The sequence below is a fragment of the Lytechinus pictus genome, chromosome 3 (assembly GCF_037042905.1).
Source record: "Lytechinus pictus isolate F3 Inbred chromosome 3, Lp3.0, whole genome shotgun sequence".
In the NCBI taxonomy this organism is placed as follows: Eukaryota; Metazoa; Echinodermata; class Echinoidea; order Temnopleuroida; family Toxopneustidae; genus Lytechinus; species Lytechinus pictus.
Genome location: NC_087247.1, coordinates 12618594 through 12640143, shown reverse-complemented (window position 1 = coordinate 12640143; position 21550 = coordinate 12618594). Strand labels below are relative to the sequence as shown.

The 21550-nt window shown below is 37.9% G+C and overlaps 1 protein-coding gene across 1 annotated transcript in view; it reads left to right on the top strand.

Moving 5' to 3' along the window:
- Window positions 1-21550, top strand: part of LOC129257814 (ATP-binding cassette sub-family C member 9-like) — a 43779-nt gene that overhangs the window by 8767 nt on the left and 13462 nt on the right. Inside the window, exons 3-19 of the mRNA XM_064096387.1 lie at window positions 989-1149; window positions 2180-2433; window positions 6571-6807; window positions 8248-8430; window positions 10462-10620; window positions 11166-11321; window positions 13173-13307; window positions 13736-13898; window positions 14956-14996; window positions 15593-15877; window positions 16385-16600; window positions 17263-17341; window positions 17994-18099; window positions 18567-18665; window positions 19082-19247; window positions 19784-19921; window positions 20362-20593. Coding sequence (XP_063952457.1) covers window positions 989-1149; window positions 2180-2433; window positions 6571-6807; window positions 8248-8430; window positions 10462-10620; window positions 11166-11321; window positions 13173-13307; window positions 13736-13898; window positions 14956-14996; window positions 15593-15877; window positions 16385-16600; window positions 17263-17341; window positions 17994-18099; window positions 18567-18665; window positions 19082-19247; window positions 19784-19921; window positions 20362-20593 — 2810 coding nt within the window. The remainder of the gene's footprint in view (window positions 1-988; window positions 1150-2179; window positions 2434-6570; window positions 6808-8247; window positions 8431-10461; window positions 10621-11165; window positions 11322-13172; window positions 13308-13735; window positions 13899-14955; window positions 14997-15592; window positions 15878-16384; window positions 16601-17262; window positions 17342-17993; window positions 18100-18566; window positions 18666-19081; window positions 19248-19783; window positions 19922-20361; window positions 20594-21550) is intronic.

Sequence of the window (21550 nt, the reverse complement as noted above, 5' to 3'; positions counted from 1 at the left end):
TTATGAAATGTTAATTTCCAAAAAACGTACCTTATAAGGAAGGAGAAGACATAAAATGCATGCTTTAACTTTGTCGGTGATCTGACATTAAGATTAGATATTCAATAAGGCACCAAGGGAAAAAACTAAAGAAAGAGGTGTACAATTTGCCTGTAATTTTGGAACTGTATCTATGAGGTTTGTTACACGCAATGTGTATGAGAAATTGATTCCTGATCGAAATAAATTTCCCTGATATGGACAAAATATTTTTTTAAGTATTACCAACTGAATCATTCATTGGTGATAAGTCACACCAGTTGAACCGATTCCAGATCGACCGATGACATGCCATTCGAAATAACGTAATAGATTTAATCGATCTGGATTTTTGTTTGGTGTGACTGGCGTAGTATTTCAAAATACTGTAGGCATGAAATTCTATATCTATGTAACGTGAATATTCATCGTGTTGTCTTTTTTGTAATTGACCGGGCTTCATTGATCTTATTATAGTCACATTTATGAATATAACTGGAATGGGAAAAATATTTACATCTTCATTAATTTTTAATCAAATTATCCATTCATTTAAAAAAAATGGGGAAATACATACGCTTGGGTGACCGTCTTTCGAAATGGAAAGGCTTCGATTAAAAAATTGGATCTTGATTGTTTGTATTTATTTCCATATAAAAAGAATAGAATATATATACATAATCAAATTTAACAAATCGTATAAATCATACAAAATATGGAGGATGCCAATTTCGGCGGTAACAACAATATACCACTGTTCTTCCATGGGGTCCTTCCAGGGGAGAGAAATACGTGTAGTAAAGTTTATTTTTTCCTAGCTGACTTTCAAAACAGAGGTCTAGGGAAGAGTAAAGATACATTGAATTGCTGTAATTGCAATGAGTCCTATTTACTGTCATTATAAACAATTATTATGTTGTTGTTGATCTCATTCCAATATTTGTATTGATGATCTTAATCCCCTCTCTAGTAATGTCCCAAATCGGTTTTTGCTCCGTTACGTGACGCATGGTCCTCGGTATCTTGCTACCTTTGTCTTGGTGGTGATATCCGTAGCATCTGTTGCTGAAGGTATCCTCACGGATAGCACCTACGTCAGCCAACCTACACAGCCCCATCTATACCTCACAGGTGAGATAGTTAATAAGCCTGTTCACGGTTGTAAACTGCGCACGAGCAGAAAAAGGTCATTGGAGACAACCATGAAGGTGGCTTTCAAATTCACTGACATAGGCATTTGTGATTTGATGATTATTCATGTATTCCTTTCAAAATATTTATCACATCCAAGCTGGAGAGTAATAAATAGAGCCTTCATAATCACTGGTATTTGACAGTAGCCTAAACAATTGTCAAATGTGCCAAAGGCAGACAATAAAACAGATTTCCAAACTTTATCCCTGATGTACTATTCTAGTCACCTGGTCTATACAATGCATTTTGTTCTTAGAATTTGAATACTCTACCGGTAAAGCTTACGCAACATCTACATTTGAAATTGATAGTGCTTATCCCAATGAAAAATCACAAAGGTCATTGGAGAAAAGTTGATCATGAGCTAACCGTGAACTGGCTTATTGGCGGCATCCACCCCCCCCCCCTCCAACGTGATGCAACCCCTGAATACCAAACTTCTACCAACCAAACTTTCCGTGTAAATTAATTATTTAAGTGAATATTATATACATGTATATATTGTAGGTTATAATTATTGTTTAAAAAACAGTATTACGTTGAACGTAACAAAAATGTATAAAATCAAATGAAATCAATCTATTCCCAGCATGCTCGAATAGGTTTTTTATTTTGTTTTGAAAGGGCTGTTATCATAAATCGTAAGCTCTCTTACCGTCAGTGGTACAAATTTAATCCCGAAATCTGATTATGCATCAAAGATGCAATAAATTTCAAATCGGTGAAACGACATTTGCTCCGATCTTAATATCTCAGAGAGCATAGGGTTGAGTTAAGATTGTATTATTAGAGTTTTTTGGTTCACAATGATGTAAAGATAAGGATTAGGGTTCATTTAGCTTTGGAGGTTAGATTTTATGTTTAGGTTAACGTGCAAATTTTCCATCGGAGCAATTGTCGCCGGAGCAAATGTCATGGAACGGTGGAACCTTCATGTACTAAATGAGTACATCTTTTTTCTCCCAAGGTTTATCGTCTGCGTTGAGCGGAGTCGTATCCCTACTCTACTTCAGTCGCTTGGAGAAATGGCGCGTTTGGAAGATGTCGTTTCTTCTCCTGCTCTACTGGGTGGTTTCCTTGGCAACGATAGGCATCCATCTTGAGTTCCTTCTTTACCATGGCTACAACGATCTCCACGTGACAGCCTTTGATATCAGTATCATCCTGGTTGTTCTGTACAGCTTCTTCTTAGTTGTGGAGTTATACTTCATCGCGGACAGGGTGAGCCTTCCATACAGCCTCCTCGGACATTCATTGCTCTCACTTCTCTTCGTGCGCCCCTATTTTTTCACAAATCTTTTATGTGACTTGCCACCCCAAAACCAGCAATAAGTCGCCCAAAAAGGATTTAGAGACTTTCATTTTGCTTGAAAAAAACACACCCCGAGCTTTAAAGTGTTTTATAAATTCAGAGAAAGCTTCAAAGAATAAGGAGAAGAGAGGGTTTGAAGTTCAGGGGCGGTATTTTGGAACACTATCATAACTTTTGTCATAAATTTTGTCATTTCTCTCCGAGATGTAATATATTATAAGGTCTTTGGACACCGCTATGATTGTCACAAATCAGTATTCTGAACATTGTCTTTCCCTTGTCATATCCCTCAAAGTTCCCGCCCAACTTTTCGGAAGCAAACCAATCAAAATCATCGTTAGTTCCCAGTGGGAGCCCTTCTAGCCAATAGGAAGGCCCCGTGGCAGGTAGGGCGTATCCCCAATGCAGTTGCTGGCATCGCGCAACTACGCGTATATTAATGCGCTTGATTAAAAAGAGAGACAGGGAGCTGTGAAGGATTTAAGAGGAGAAGTAGAAAAAGAAGAAAAACAAAGGAAAAAGGAGGAATTTAATATGTAGGGCCTAACTAATTGTAGCATGAAAATATAATTTTGAAAATTGTCATGGTTGATGAGTGAACTAATACTACAATCTAATCTAAATAATATCATTATATGCTTGACATTCAGTCGGCAGGGTATCGGGATATTTGGTGCTAAAAGATATGACAAAATTTATGACTGCTACCCCCCTGTCATAACTTTTGTCATATCTTTTGCTTGAATAAAAGGATTACGCGCATTTAAAGCCGCGTGTTTTTGGTGCGCGCTAAAAAGAAGAGACGAAATTTATGACAATTTTTGTGACAAAAGATATGACATCCACCAGAATACCGATTTTGTCATATCTCTGAGATAAGATAAAATATGGAGAAAAGACAATGTTCAGAATACCGCCCCAGGGTTCATTCAAGTTGAGAGTGAGAGGTGTACACTGTACAATCTCAGTGAAAATTTTGAAGGGTCGGGAAAAATGGTGACAGAGAAACTCTTTTATCTTGTCTTTTATTTATCCTTACAACTTCAAATTTTGACAGTGTGAAGATTAATTCCTCTACCAAATTAGTTTTTTGTCTCACCTGCATAGCAAAGTGAGACTACATGCGCCGCTTTTCCGACGGCGGCGGCGGCGGCGGCGGCGGCGGCGTCAACACCAAATCTTAACCTGAGGTTAAGTTTTTGAAATGACAGCATAACTTACAAAGTATATAGACCTAGTTCATGAAACTTGGCCATAAGGTTAATCTAGTATTACTAAACATCCTGCCTGATTTTCAGGTCACATGACCAAGGTCAAAGGTCATTTAGGGTCAATGAACTTAGACCATGTTGGGGAATCAACATTCATCATAACTTAGAAAATATATGGACCTAGTTCATGAAACTTGGCCATAAGGTTAATCAAGTATTACTAAACATCCTGCTTGAGTTTCACGTCACATGACCAAGGTCAAAGGTCATTTAGGGTCAATGAACCACGGCCAAATTGGGGGTATCTGTTGAATTACCATCATAACTTTGAAAGTTTATAGATCTGATTCATGAAACTTAAACATAAGAGTAATCAAGTATCGCTGAACATCCTGTGCAAGTTTCAGGTCACATGATTAAGGTCAAAAGTCATTTAAGGTCAATGAACTTTGGCCAAGTTGGGGGTATTTGTTGAATTACCATCATAACTTTGAAAGTTTATTGGTCTAGTGCATAAAACTTGGACATAAGAGTAATCAAGTATCGCTGAACATCCTGTGCAAGTTTCAGGTCACATGATTAAGGTCAAAGGTCATTTAAGGTCAATGGACTTTGGCCAAGTTGGGGGTATCTGTTGAATTACCATCATAACTTTGAAAGTTTATGGATCTGATTCATGAAACTTGGACATAAGAGTAATCAAGTATCACTGAACATTCTGTGCAAGTATCGCGTCACATGATCAAGGTCAAAGGTCATGTAAGGTCATTGAACCTTTGCCATTTTAGAGGTAATTATTAGATTGATGTCATTACTTTCAAATTTTATAGATATAGTGTATAAAATGTGGATATAGGGGTAATCAAGTTTCACTGACAAGTTTTAGGTCATATGATCAAGGTCAAATGTCAATGAACGTAGTATTGTTTCATTATATGAATGGTGTTTTTTGTGAATAATTATTTGATAGTAGTTTTCAAAGTCAGCACTGCTGCTATATTGAATCGCGTGATGCAGGTGAGACCGCCAGAGGCATTCCAATTGTTTTGCTACTCAATTACTATGTTGGGATGGCGGGTCACATCTACTTTTCAAAATCTTTATTTTAATCCATACGTCTTGCCGGTAATCACGCCGAATTTAAATCAGACGAGATCAATTATTGATACAAAATGATCAATTTGGGTGTCATTTAGCTCATACACTTCCAAAACGGATCGGTCAAAAAAGACCATTCTCTTGGTTTATATGTTTCCGACCGATAAAATTGGTCGAATCCAATTAAGTTCCTGGTAGATTTTAACCAATTGGTTGATTTGGTTGATTTCGACCATTCTCCTCGGTCAGACACACAATACCAAGCGAATGGTCATTTTGACAAATCCTTTTCCAGAGTGCATATTTTTTTAGAATACACCAGACCAAGGTATACAGTGTAAAAATAACTAGACAAATTATACTGGATTACAAATATTATTCACGTTAATTCATTCTTTGACTCTATTTTTAAAGTCATAATTGCCATTTATTAATTCTGTTTCGCTGAGCCTTTTTTTCTACTGAAACTATTTTTCGACACAACGGTCCTTGGCATAACTATCACTATGAAGGTCGAATACACTCTAGTAATCATGATAATTCGTTAACACATAATTTCTCATGTAGGCGGGCCTGTTTAGATTGACAGCTTGTGTTTTGTAGATTTTCCTAAATGTACTGAACCTATTTCATTTTGCATGTAATCGAAAAAAATTGTACCTATTTTATTGAAAAAAGCTGTCTTCAAGTCGAAAGGACCACTTCCAAGCTACCATTCTTTCAGAAATTAATACCCTGTCAATTATTGTATTATAATCAATGTGCATTTATAATTATACAATCATTGATATAAAAAGGAAACCCCTCCAACTACCCCGCCCCATCACATATATGAATCACAAAAAGCACTCCAAAATAATTGTGAAGTTTCAAAAGAAATTATTTTCAGCTCATTTTACATTTTCTGTGACCCCGAACAATTTAGAGTTATGACAATGAAAGTCTAATTGAGTTATATATGCATGCAGTACAAAGTCCACGATTGGTCTTTTGTAACCATTTAATGTCGTTATTCGTAATAAACGGGTGAACTACGGACCATGACACTGCATAAAGAGAAAGGGGTGTATTCACAATGAATTGAACATAGTTAGAGTGACTATATAACTTAGGAAAACTGATGTCAAGAACCAATGTCACGATCGAGTGTGCCAAAAACCAACTGAGCTCAGTTCTACCAAAAATGATTGAAAATAATTTTTCATCAAAAAATACACAAAGGGGTAAGACTGATTTAACAGTTGTTTGGGGGGTGGACAGTGTTTTTAAAGCTCGTTCATGTGCATGAAACGGTTTTTTTTTGTTATAATGGTACGCCTACTTGAAATATTTGGGGGGAAAATGAGTGTGGGGATGTCCACTCTTCTCTGTTTCATCCTCCTCCCTCTCTCTCTCACTCTAGCCCCCATCATCTTCTCTAGATACCTGTATATCCATATCTTTGCCCAACCCACATAATATTAGCTAAGGGCTTTTGACTATTATTCGTAGCTTGTGCTATTCTTCGCTCTTAAAATTTTACTTTTGAAAATAAATCACACTTTGCTATTATTACATTTCAGTTTCTTGTTACTAATTTCTTGTTCCTTGAACCCCTATCCTTCCCAAACTGTTTAGTCCATGTTCTTTGGCTGTATATTTCAGATTAATTTGGGCCAATCGAGGTAACCAAAGCTAATTAATCTTCATCACTGTTGATCTCATATCTTTTCTTCATATCTTCATTAATTATTTTAGTGGTTTGGTTGGAGTCCAAACGTGGACAAAGTCCCGCATGACTTGAAGGATGACCGGATGTACTACATGGAGTACTACGTCAACTTCTTCTCTCAACTTCTACATTGGTGGCTCAACTGGCTGTTCATCCTCGGGTTCAAGAAGCCCTTGGAGATCGATGACCTCGGAACCATACCCGAGGTCCATACCGCCGAGTACAACCACAGACGCTTCAAGAACAACCTCAAAAGAGAGATAGTGAGTCTATCGTGGATGCAGCTGGCGTGTGTGAGGGGGAGGGGCGGGGGCAGAGAGGCCCCCTTACATTATTTTCATTACTTCATAGCTTGTCTGAAAAGTTTTGGGAAAGAACTCTCTAACATGCAAAAGTGCTCATATGGGCCCCATAATACAAACGGTAGCGATTAATCGCAGATTAATGCACAGTTCTCTCTAGAAGCTGTTAAAATGTACTATGTAAAGATATACTTTTTCACTCCAAAGGTATTGGTCTATAGTGTTACTCCAAGAAGAGTGTGATTAGGAACTGGATTGGCTACTTTCCATTTAGAGAGAAAGTGGTTCCGTTGGCGGTCGCTTGCCAGCCCCCCCCCCCCCCCCTCACCCCCCTCCCCCCCCCCCTCCCTCCTGACCAGGGCTCCCAGGTACGCGTCTAAATTCTGGGTCATTAAAGGGATGGTCCGGGCTGAAAATATTTATATCTTTATACATAGAGTAGAATTCACTGAGCAAAATGCTGAAAATTTCATCAAAATTGGATAACAAATAATAAAGTTATTGAAGTTTAAAGTTTAGCAATATTTTGTGGAAACAGTCGTCATGAATATTCATTAGGTGGGCTGATGATGTCACATCTCCCCTTTCCGTTTTCTTATGTTATTACATAAAATCATAATTTTTTTATTATTTCATACTTGTATGAATAATATGTCTCCTTAAATGAAATAGGTTGCAGCAATAAATATTTAATGCACTAAATTAGTTGTTAATCCAATTTTTCTAGTTCTTGGAGGTAAAAATTTGAATAAACCTAATTTCATATAATAAAATACAAAAGAACAAGTGGGGATGTGACATCATCAGCCCACCTAATGAATATTCATGACGACTGTTTTCACAAAATATTGCTTAACTTTAAAATTCAATAACTTTGTTATTTGTTATCCGATTTTGATGAAATTTTCGGTATTTTGCTCAGTGAATTCTACTCTATTTATTAAGCTATAAATATTTTCAGCCCGGACCATCCCTTTAAGAATTTGAATTCGCACACGTTTTGTGTTCTTGAACATCATTCTCCCAGTCCCAGCCGCTGTGTCTGACAAGAAAACGTGTTTTAGATTGCTTTGGATTTAAATGTATAGACATAGACAAGGTGCATCTCATTAGCTACTGACGTTTTGCTTTGTTTGAAGATACGAAATAAAGACGATATCGCCACAGCCATGAATACAATTGACATGAATGGTGGTATTTCTTTCCCAAAAACACCACGATAACAATGAATGTATATGGCTGGTGCGAAACTCTATTCAACAATCCAAAGGATAGAAATAAGACGGTGCTCGTCTGTGAACTTTGATTTCTTTGTGCATTCTATTTTTCATGAAAATGTTAAACACGTGTTGGTTAGTAAATATAAATCAAGGCCCTATTTATTCGATCTATTTCTTGCAGGAAAGAGCCAAAGAAGAAGGGCGGGAACCGAGTCTATTCAAGGTGTACTTTGCTACCTACTGGGTTCGAATGTTCACTGGTGCTGTTCTCAAGTTCGTCACTGACATGGGGGCCTACGTCGGTCCCCTGGCCATTGGTGGTATTACCCTTTATGTCACCAACACCCTCTATGGTGAACATGATGTAAGATAACGATGTGAATTTTCTTGTCTTCTTCTTCTTCTCCTCCTCCTTCTTCTTCTTCTTCTTCTACTTCTTCTTCTTCTCCTCCTCCTCCTTCTTCTTCTTTTTCTTCTTCTTCCTTTCCTTCTTCTTCTTCTTCTTCTTCTCCTCCTCCTTCTTCTTCTTCTTCGTCTTCTTCTACTTCTTGTTCTTCTTCCTCCTTTTCTTCTTCTTCCTTTTCTTCTTCTTCTTCTTCTTCCTTTCCTTCTACTTCTTCTTCCTCCTTTTCTTCTTATTCTTCTTCTTCTTCCTTTCCTTCTTCTTCTTCTTTTTCTCCCTCCTCCTCCTCCTCCTCCTTTTTCCTTCTTTTTTTTCTTCTTCTTGTTTTTCTCCTTCATCATGTCCTTTTGGCATCTTTCTCTCTCTCTCTCTCTCTCTCCCTTTTTAAATGTTCTTCTTTTCCAGAGTAGGTTTCTTGCTCACTTACTATCATCAAAGCCCATTGTCGGTTGAGAAGAGGGCATGCAAATACGATAGCACTCAATAACGATCTCATCAATTCCAATTGATCAACATTGCAATACTTAGTGTTGACTACTGTCAATCATTTTAACAAAACTTTATGTCGACTGATATAATTGCATTATTTTACTAATCTACAAAGTTTCCCTTTCAGGCCCTCATTCGTAGTGAAATCAAACGTTATTTTATGGTTTTATGGGGCCCTTTCAAGAGGACTTTAGACCATTCTCTCTCAGCAATCATTAACGATGTGAACGGATATTCACTAGCATCAGATAACTTGAATAGGTGTATAAAAAGTACAATTCTTTGACTTAATGATTTATGACCATTTTGAAGTTTATGTGTGTCGTATTTGACATTTTGTAACCCTAAATGTGATATTGGCAGGCGCGGATCTTGCTTCTTTTCCAAGAGGGTAGTTTGAACTGAGAAATTTAACAAGCAAAAATTAAAAATAAATGAAAAAATAAGGTTTCACTACAAAATGAAGGCCATTTAGGTACTGAGAAATTTAGCAGCCCCAAAAATATGGTATAACTAGTGTGCCAATCAGTGGCGGGTCTACGGGGAGGGGGGTTAAACCCCCTACCCCCCCCCCCCGTATATCCGCCACTGAAGACACACTAGTTACACCATTTTGTGCAAACATTTCTTTATCAACCCTACACATACTACGTAGAAATGTATAAACAAACTGTAAATTGCTTATAATTATCGCCACTGTTGTAACATATTTACAATACCAAATGTATATTTCGAGAAGACAATATTTAGTCTGCATCTGGGGGACGTCTTTGCAGAGTGGATTTGATTAACTTTCCGTAAATAAAACATGCTAATTAATGTAATGAAGGAAAGTAATTGTAATGATTCTTAAACGGCCTCAGAAATTATGTCAAGTTTATTTGAAAATGTGACAACAAGACAAATTATACTGGATAATAAATATTGTTCTCTTTAATTCATTCTTTGACTCTATTTTTAAAGTCATAATTGCCACTCTGTTTCGCTGAGTCTTTTTTTTCTACTGAAATAGTGACAACTGTCTAAACTTGAATTTTATGAGAGCGAAATAGAACATCTATTTCTTAATCTACGTCGTAATGCAGGTAGTTGCTTTTGAAACAATTTTCCGCGTGCATGCAAGTTCTATTTTACAATCAAATTGCACTTTTCATATTGTTTTGACGGGCTCGTTACTGTGGCGTAATGGGTGAAAAAATTGAGACGTCCAGATATGATGAAAGCAGCAAAAAAAAAATTATTAAAAAAAAACGTATGTGAGCGAAGCAAGCGAGCAAAAATTTACCATTTTGATACAAAAATCTAATATTTTGATTATATAATAATTCACTCTTTCCCTTTCCTTTTCTGTGTTTTTATCAATTTTTCTTGGTCGTGATATGTTGTCATCTGTTAAATCGTGTTTCAATGTTAATGTCTAATTTTAAACATTACGTTGAGAAGAAAAGTTTCTCTAATAATATAATATGCAATTGCTTCAATATTTTCTGTTTTTTTTCCCAGGATGTCCCTCCTCACCCGGTTAGCGTCAGTGAATTCTTCGCAGATGGTTACGTACTCATTGGCTGTATATTCGTCACTGCTCTCATAAGGCATATGTGTGACCAAACCTATCAGTTTATTACATCCATGGAAGGCATACATGCTAGGTCGGCTCTCCAGGTATGTCCGTATGTAATGTCCAAGATATGATTATGGTCAAGTGGATATGTCCTCGAATTTCGACCACTAGATATGGGGATCGAATCGATAACCCCTGTCCAAAAGGAGAGGTGTCCGCCCACTCTCGGGTGATCAAAGTCAGAAATTCGGTTACTTTTTATAGGCTATTGCATCAAAGCGTTAGTCTTGATACTAGCCCTTGGTGAAGCAGTTGGAAAATATATTTATTTGTATCTATATAAATTGCCATTTGAACTTTACCGGACAATTTATAAATTCATGGATAATTATAAGAATATTAAGATTTCATAGGCATCATCAAACTTAATGATAACATTAAAACATATACATAATTAATAATCACGACATTTTCCCCCAATAGGCTTAACTTAAAGAATAAAATCTGAAGAACGGCGTACAATCTCTACAAGGCCATCTCCTTTTATTTCAAAATCGCCATGCCCATTGCCGTATTATGACGTCACACTTCCCGCCACTCGCCATGCAAGTTATGACGTAAATTCATGCTTTCTTCTTTGAAACAGAGTACGATCTACGAGAAGTCTTTGAGACTGTCAACGTACGCCATGTCGGGAGGGTTGATGACTATGGGACAGATCACCAATCACATGTCTGTAGATGCCAACAATGTCATGTTCTTCTTCATGTTTGCTAACGAAGTCTGGGCAACCCCTTTCAAGGTATTTCATTTTATATCCTACATAGATTGAATCCTGTATAGTGATTGGTTCAAATGGCATCATGTGACCAAATATATTTCAACTATGGTGTTGCGTGACGTCAGACCTCGATATATTTTTCGCTATACCAATGTTCTGACGTCATTATTTCAGAAAACTGAATATTTAGCTAAACTCTCGGGCGCACCGGCCAGCGAGCTCTCTCTCCCCGGCAAGTCCCCTGATGCGTAGGCGCAGGCACTAATCTGCGTTCCGCTGAGCGCGGTGGCTCGGAGAAAAGTAGGTAATTCAACGCAAGTAACCGGACTTTGCAAGGTCAGCGCATAGATTTTGGTTATAAATTATTAAAAGTAGGATATAAAACAAATATATCAGGCATTTCATTCGAAAGCATAGTGGAAATTATTAATCCTCGGTTGGACTGGCAAGGGCTTCGCCCCTCGGGGAAAAATAGTAATTGCCTGACCAACCTCGGATAAATAATTCCACTATACTTTCTCAAAGCCTGATATATTTGTTTATTGTTTCGTTTATTTCTATGCACTTCCAATAATCACAGTGTTTCGTTTCGTTTCACACATTTTGATATATGGGTAAACTATAAACATCAAAAACATGATATACATATCGCAAAATATACTTTCAGCAAAGACAAGATAATGATGCAACAATAAGATATTGGAAGATGCTAAAAAAAAGCCGTGCTTGAAGAGTGTAGCCCCTACTATAGAAAAAATATATAGACAGTACTTCGAGTACATAAAACAACTTTTCTGTCAAGGAGTGTACGATATCAAAATGGTAATTTCAGGGGCAAAGGTGTTGATGATACAAGTATTGAAACAGTATTACGAAAACCAAATAACAAAAAAAAATAGCTAAAATAAATATCGATTGTCCTGCTGTTTGGATTGGTCTTGTGACCTGTTTTTTTATGAGGATTGTTGGCTGTGGTGGTGATACTGGTAGTGGTAGTGGTGGTGTCGGGGTTTTGGTGTTCAATGATACTGATGGTTTTGAATGATGACGATCATGATGAGGAGGAGGATGAAAATGACAATGGTGGCGATGATGGTGATGATTATATGATGATTATGGTAATAATGATAATGGTGATGATCGTGATGATGATGATCCTGCTACTGCTGATGATGATGAAGATGATAATGACTGGAACGATGATGATGATGATGGTGATGATGGCAATGACAATGTTGATGGAAATAATGATAATGATGATGATCGTGATGCCGCTCCTGATCATAATTATAATGATGATAATGGTGATGATCGTGATGATGATGCTGCTACTGCTGATGATGAAGATAATGATGACTAGAACGACGATGATGACGACGACGATGATGATGATGATGACAATGATGATGTAAATAATGATGTTGGTAGTGGTGATTTCGATGATGTTGATGGTTGTGATGGTGACCACGATGACTATCATGAATGACATGATTGACTTTAATAAATGAAATTACATTAGTAATATTTAGTAAAGACATGCAATTCACTGGCGGATCCACGGGTGGGGGAGCAAAGCCGGCCCGTACCCCCCCCCCCCTTGAGAGCCACAATTAAAATTTGTAATGTAAAAATGCAGTTAAAAGAGAAGTGACCCCCCCCCCCTTTGCTTGTCAATTCTTTTCGTGGACGAAATGTCCTTATTTTCGGGATGAAAACTTATTTTCTTTTGCTTGTCAAATTTTTCCTCGGGAAAATGTGCCCCCCCCCCTATTTAGAAAATCCTGGATCCGCCCCTGATGCAATTGATCGTCTTATAAACATTCTGTCAGCGATTTCATTTCATTCACAAAAACTTTTTTCCCCCTCCTTCAGCTCGTCGTGTCTGTAGTACTATTATATCTGGAGCTTGGAACCCCAGCGTTGATCGGTGCCAGTGTCTTTCTTGTCGTGATACCATTCCAATTAGCAGCTGCTGTAGCAATGGGAAAATTCATCAAAGCTGTCTTGGTAAGACAAATTATCCGATTTCCATCTTGCATTGGAACGCCAAAGATCTTAGCATACACTGTCAAGAAGCTTTACCAAAATTTCGATAAGTTTTGATGCATAATAAATACCCCTAAAGAATTTATTTTTAAGCGCCGTACATATATATTATACTATAGTATCCCCTTTAGGCGTTTAAAATCTCGAAAAACTTACGCTTCGCGCTCGCATTATTTATTTCATGGCGTACATACGTCAGGTTTTTTTTTCCATTTTAAACAGTCGAAATTTTTTTTCCGTCCCCAGCCTATTAAGCTCAAGCTGAATCCGCCACTGCCCCCCTCCCATCGGTCGCTACGCTCCCTTTCCGCGGGTTTTCAGTATTCCTTTCCTTTTGAAAAAAAATATGCGTACGCGACTGACTGATTACTTTTATTCAAACGTTATAGGGTGCTGCGGACTACCGCCTGAAGATGTCAAACGAAATGCTCCAAGGAATCAAGCTCTTGAAGCTGTATGGATGGGAGAGGATATACTACGAAGCGATCAAGAAGGCCAGGATCAAGGAACTCCATGCTCTTCTGAAGGTGTATGCTTTCTTCGCTGTGACCTGTAAGTCATTGAGTAACTATTCTGCTAAGGTTGCAAACTCCGTTTTGGTTGACTCTTTTCACCTGTGGTTTTTGCATATTACTAACTAACTATAGAATACGAATTTTATTTGCGGTAAAATTGAGATATCGATATATTATATAGTTCACTTTCATAAATCAAATTATGCGGCTAATAGCAGCATAATTTGGTCGTAAAATCGCAGGAGGACCAGAGTTATCCGCATTATTTTGATGCTGCAATTATATGCATAATTAAACCCCTTTCATAAACCCATCCTCCAATTAGCCGCCTAAGAGTAATGCGGATAATTCAATAAAAATTGCGTTCACAAACTCCGAAAATAATCCGCACTATTTTTACGAGCGCCCGTCCTGAAAAAGGCGGATAATCGTCATGACAACTGCACACGCCCCCTCCGATGCGGTTGTGTTGGTAAAGGTGACCTTGTGACCGCACCATGGCAATTATCCGCATTATTTGGAAATGCGTTCATAAAGTCAAAATCTGGTCCCGATGCCGCTATTATGCGGATAATTGCAGCATCAAAATAATGCGGATAACTCTGGTCCTCCTCCGATTTTACGACCAAATTATGCTGCTATTAGCCGCATAATTGGGTTTATGAAAGGGGTACAATAGGGGTTATAATTCAAAATCACGGTGACATAAACAGATGAATATGAATATCAATTAAATGAAGAAGCATGTTACTATATAAATTGCTGAATTAGTTGATTTGAGACTTTATTCTTTTTAGTATTACCTGTGGGTTTCTTTAATTGATTATGTTTTTTTTAATGTATTTCTTACCTTGAAGGGAGCAAGTGGAATAGCGTGTATACTACGTTCATGTATAACATTGCCTTCGAATACTGTTGGGCAGCAAAATCCAAGTCTTTTTCCAATCTTTCTAACTTAAGAATACGTTTTTATGATTGGTTTGAACAAAAACATGTATGAATTTACTCTTGATTATGATTACTCATCCTTACTCTATATTCTGCCTTGTTTTCCACCTTTTGTTTATTTTCAACAAATGTTTTCTTCTATACAGTTATCATCAACAATGCGACTCCAATCATTGTAACCCTTGTGGTGAGTATTTGATTGATATATTATTCTTTCTGATCTTATTATAATACTCCCTTCTGATCACGGCTCGTGTGGTGTGGTCCAGTGGTTATAGAGCATTGGACTCGTAATCGCAGGGTTGTGAGTTCGAATCCACACACTGCCATTGTCTCCACTAAAGTAGGCCCGAGAGTAATACCTGTCGTCTATAAGGTCAGCCACTATGACTGATTAACCTAGACGTAAATGTTTCCTAGGTAATTGGTTATATACCAGCTTGGCATTTACCAGCAAAACGCTGTCCTGCCGAGTTCCTGCGGGAGTTACCATAAACAGAAACAGAAACATATCGGTAATAATTCCGTCAAATATAAAAGACACACATCCATCGTCTCTCTGTTTTACTAATTCATCATGGTTCTCCTAGTTTAAATAATGATCATCAGCGTTGCCAGTTAAGTTAAAATGCCGACCTTGAAATGAAAAACTGAGAATTACTATTCTTATATCAAAATTCTTAAAGCCATTTCTAACGTTACGAGTAGTTATTGGGTCATGTATTCCAAATGAAAACTGGAAAGAGCATATTTTACTTTACCGATTCTTGCTGATCCTTACAGTCTTTCGGAACGTACGAGCCGATCACGGGCAAGGTCCTGACGCCCGACGTCGCCTTCACCACCCTCTCGCTCTTCAATCAGATGGCCGGTCCTCTCTTCATGTTCCCCTTCGTCATCAATCTCCTCGTCAACTGGATCGTGAGTACGGGACGCCTCAAGAAGTACCTCCTCGCACCCGAGGTCGAAGGCGCCGATGGGGAGATCAGCGACCTGCTCAAGGAATTGGAAGATGAATATGATGACGTGACAGATAGTGCGGAGAGCGCGTCGAGCACACACGACGACGTAAGCAAACATGGATCCGGAAGAAAATCGAATCCTAACCCAATTTCCAATTAAGTTTTTATATATATATAATTATCATGTTTGAATATTACTGTTTTCAATTTGCATAAATCAAATTGGGAAGATGTCCCAGTTTTGTCAGCGTATCAGATCTTGAAATCTTTAGTAGAAAACGTATTAACGGGAATTCTTCATTAATCACTTATCAACCTATTAAAATCAACGTTTCGATGGTAGTAACCATTGCGGAAAATGACATCATGAATGGTAAAAAAAGTGTCCCAGTGAGTCACTTTTGACTTAATCTACAATCACACCAACAAACCGATTCCCCTCTCCAAACAGACCGATAGTATTTTTTTCTCCAAAATAACTTAATAGATTTTGTCCGTCTGGAGTTGATGTCGCCAATGCAACTATGACATTGCAGTAAACATGATAAAAATTATTTTTAACAAGAAGTAGTATCCTTTACACGATTCAAAACGTTTAAATTGTCTATTCAAGGATCTTGCGGTGACGATCAAGCATTCCCGACACAGGAAGAACAGTCGGCACCGTAAAAAGACAGATGAAGCCCATGAACTCCCCGATAAGACTCCATTATTAGGAGCTAATGGATCGCCAAGAGGATCTCTTTCCTACGGATCCACCAATCCAATCAAAAACGGAGATACGTCATTTACTAGTAGCGGAGGTGTCCATGATGACATCGCAATAAAGGTTTGAGAAGTATCCCGTTTTTAACACAAATATCTATTACAGACTAAGTTCGGGAATTGAATCAATAATGATTCCCTAGCAAAACAATTACTTTTACATCACATCCTGAATGAAGTATCGCCAGTGATTTCAATATTTCACATCAGAGCAATGAATTCAAAATTATACTAACTTTTATTCTCAGGTGAATACTAATTTCGAAGTTAAAAACAAAAATTGCTGCCATCCTACATTGAGGCAACAGTGTTCGGGTTTAAATCTTCGACATTCCATGATACACTTTAAAAATTCTCATTTCCTGCACTTAATTTAAAATATGTTAAAAATTTTAAATTTCAAACATTCTCTTAGTCGATGTAAAAATCCGTTTCCACCATAGGCTACGACATCCAATTGACGTATTGATGATCATGGTCAAATACGTTTACAATAATTATATAGGCCCCGACCGCCAATATAAACATAGCAACCTATACAGATAAAAAGATATTCAATAAACCAAAATATCTTTCCCCCTTGGGATAAAGGTATTACGAGCTGTACAAATTAATGCATTCTTTCCCTTGTATAAACTTCTTGATTGTTAAACGGCACTGTGTCTGTATGAGAAACAATTGTTCTGTATTATGTGTATAGTTGATGTTCTGATTTTATGGTTGCAGATCTCGGATGGGAGCTTCACTTGGGATCCGGACTCTACTGAAGCTATATTGTCCGATATCAACGTCGAAATACCAAAAGGTAATTGAAAACACATTAACTGGTTAATTGATAATATTCATACAATATTTAATACCTACCAGAATCAAGGGATCATTGACAACACATACATCAGCGCAAATTCAGTCACATTAATCCAGGTGGATGTTTCATAAAGCTGTTCGTAAGTTAAGAGCGACTTTAAGAACGACTGGTAATCCTTTCTTACGCACGTAGATAATCACCAATGAACATAAATTAGTGAACATTATTTACCACAAGATCACCAGTCGTTCTTAAAGTCGCTCTTAACTTACGAACAGCTTTATGAAACGGCCCCAGGTCTATTGATCTCATGTTCATACTTTACATATTAATGTGTTAAAGGTGCACGATCCACTTTGAGGAGGGGGTAATTATTAGCGATTGGGTGAAAAAAAAATATGAAAGAAGTCAAATATTCATAAGTATCTGAATATGAATATATTTTTATTCGTGATATGACGTTACAAAAAAGAAAATATTAGCCCATGCATTTGCAGAAACCTCATCGCATTATTTGATATTCATTTACTATTCTGACTTGTACCTCGCTACATGTAACATTTCAAAGCTTGACGTTGCTCTTGTTCATTTCGTGCGTGTATTGGGTGATCTTCACCATGCCTGATATATCTTTATTATCCTCACAAAGGCAAATTGACAATGGTTATCGGAGCAGTTGGATGCGGAAAGTCATCCCTTCTCAGTGCCATGTTGAATGAAATGACAACGCTCTCTGGAACCCTGAAGCACAACGGGTAGGTTAATTTACATCCATGCTAATCATACGTTTTGTTTGCAATATTATCTGCAGTCAAGGAATGGCCATCTCGACAATTGTCTAAAACGTAGTTTTGTAATATAAATGGAAGATTCCACAAGAGAAGATAGGGAATTTACCGAGATCATTTCACAAGACTTTGCAAGGAATTGATAATGTTGAACATAAATGGCTACTTAACAAGTCGCAATACCATGATATCAACCATTAGACTTACGACTTCTTAAGCAAAGTGATACAAGTACTTCTTACAGGTTGCATCTTTATGATCTTCTAAACGGTTGGCCTCACATCAGGACCCTTATTGTTTCTAACCATATATCAATTACCAAATCCTCTATACTATTCGACTAGAATATACTACTGTCAAATAGCATTGTGATATTGTCTAAAGTACAGTTATTCATCGAAGAGAAGTAAATGTTTTCCTGATTTTTTTTTTAGGAAGACGAGTTCCATTGCATATGCCCCTCAAAAGGCATGGCTGGTCAACGCTACACTTAAAGACAACGTCTTATTTGGAGAAGAAATGTCTTCTAGCAAGTGAGTAGAAGCAACAGAGTCATATTTGACCGCCGTTCTGGTGCATCATTTCAATCGGTTGTTGGAATACGAACTTTTTTTAACAACTTATACTAAAAAATATTCCCAGCAAGAAAATCGAAGGAACAGTTTAAAAAATCTTTAAATTTTTGTTCCACTTTGTAGCAGACGCTTATGGAGTTTGACTTGTGAGATTGATGAGAGAGTGAGAGCCTTGCATGTTCTACCCATGTTGTAGTTTTCAGTTGTATTGCTTTCTTCAGAGTGAACCCTGAAGTGATTCCACTTACGTCATGAATATTACGGACAAGCTGAAGTAATTTTCAATGGTAGGTTTCCATCCTATAAAACTTCATTATCCGTTCTTCAAGTACCATAATGTTTCAAGATCTACTGATGATTAAATCTGCTTTCAGATACCGCAAAGTAATCCAAGCATGCGCTCTGCAGCCTGACATAGACATGTTACCGGGTAAAGACATGACAGAGATTGGTGAGAAAGGGATCAACCTAAGCGGAGGACAGAAGCAACGGGTCAGTGTGAGCCGATGTCTTTATTCGGACAGAGATGTCATCATATTGGTAGGTACCCAACCCACAGTGTCAAGAGTTGAAACTACGCCACGATTGTTCAGAGCGGGCCTCAGAAACACCATCAGTGTTATCTTAACAAATTTTGGTTAACACACCAATACTATTCTGTGTTATGATCTAACTTGTAAGTGTAATCTTAACACATTGGGTGTGGTCACATAATAAAACCAGCTGGTGTAATTCCAAAGCAACATGTTAATCAGTGAAGATGATGGATTGTTCGATCAATGCTGACAATCCTTCAAGTTGAAGCAATGAAAGCACCTCAGAATGAAACATAATTTGTTTAATCTTACTCAATTCCATATTAACCAAGAATGCGTTAATTGGAATAATGATTAATACTTCCGGAAAAGGGGAGGATCGAATTGACTTAAAGCAACGGAATAATGAAAGTTTCTTGTTTTGATTGATTCTAATGGCCCTTTCATCAACTTCAATTTAACCTGTGTTTTCTAGACAATCAGTTTGAATTAGCACCCTACCATCAATTACAGCAACGAATGTCATTTCTTTTCCGCCAGGATGATCCTCTCTCTGCCCTTGATATGCACGTTGGTTCCCATCTGTTTGAGAAAGGAATCCAAGGCCTCCTGATGAAGCAGAAGAAGACGGTCATACTGGTTACCCATCAGCTCCAGTATCTACCGGAAGCAGATAAAGTAAGAAATGAACCTGGTAGCAAAATCATTTTGGTTGACTTCCAGTTATCCTAAATCATTCAAATACGTTCTTCGCCTACAATTGACCAGGTTGCACATCGAGAAACGCGATGATTCGGCTCAAACTTCTCCTTCTCACTTTCAAACTTTGGTTTCCAAGTTTGTCTTCTTTAACCTGAAAATGTTTCCATTATGTATATGAGGGTTACAAATATGCACATCAATCAAATATGATTAATTTTGACAGGTGTTTGTCTGGAATATACCTCTAACAAAGGTCATTATCCAAAAAGAAAGACTTTGCTCATCCAGGGCTTGAATCAGGATCAGTTCGTAACCTCAAACGGTGGTCCTAAAGCGAGATTATAGGCACACAACACAACGCCTATCACTTCCGATGTATCTGATGTGGATATTCTTTACGGTTCTGTTTGTTCTAGATCATCGTCATGAAGGATGGCCGCATCAGTTGTCAGGGTACCCCAGAGGAAATCGCCGAGGCTGACCCATCCATCATGACAGAGTCCGAGAGAGCCATCAAAGAAGTGACCGAATCGGAGGCCGAAGGGTCGGGGGCCGAGTCCGAGACTGTGCTAAACGAAAGACGAGCACTCAAGAAACAGATCTCAAGACAGATGTCGATTGGAAAGGATGGGTCTGTTGAAAGAGGAGGTACGTATGTCTACACACCTCATTAACTAAAACGATGTTAAATTAAACATGTCAATAATTCTAGGGCGTATGATGACACTTGATGGTCGTAGGGCAGCACTGAGCACAACATGGCATCAAACAAAACACCACCTTCCCCATTGTGTTTTATTGATGATTTATTTTTTTACCGAATGATATTTTTTTCGGCCAAAAGTCTGGTGTGGCAGAAATTGTTATAGATACAGGTGTATAGGGAGGGGTATACATGTAGATAGGGTAAGCAGGTCAGCTGGGGAGCGTTTCATCAATATTTTCATCCGACAAGTTGTCAGATCTGACATCTTTCCATGATTTTGATTGGCAGAGAGGCACTGTTCCTATGGTAACTGTCGGATAAAATGGGACTTGTCGGATAAAACGTCCGACAAGTCCTTTCATGAAACGCTCCCTGGTATCGCGTACCTTTGTGACGTCAGACTGAAAGCTTTGAATCACTGGCGGATCCAGGTAGGAGCATATCCGGCACGTGCCCCCCTCCCCCTTCCCCTTGAGAGACACACACACAAAATATTTGTATCGAAATATGTCATGCATACGCAGGTGAGGACCCCCCCCCCCTTATGTTAGCTTGTCAAATTTATCCTGTATAAAAATGCCCCCACCCTTTAGAAAATCCTAGATCCGCCCTTGTTATGAATGATGATATGAATTGTCTATCAAGAGGATTCTAAAATGCTGCAGAGTACAGTCACATCAACGAATCTCTAAACCAACCGAAAGTAGACCTATATCATTCGAAATAACATAATAACCTTGGTGGGTCTGGGGTCGTTATTCTAATGTGACTTTAGCATCAGTCATTATACCTCGTTCCCAATGTCGTGCGATCCGTTGCGAAAGCCACGATTGGACTCTCGTATAACTGATCGCGAACATTTTTTAACCATTCAAAATATTTCTACGATCAATACGATT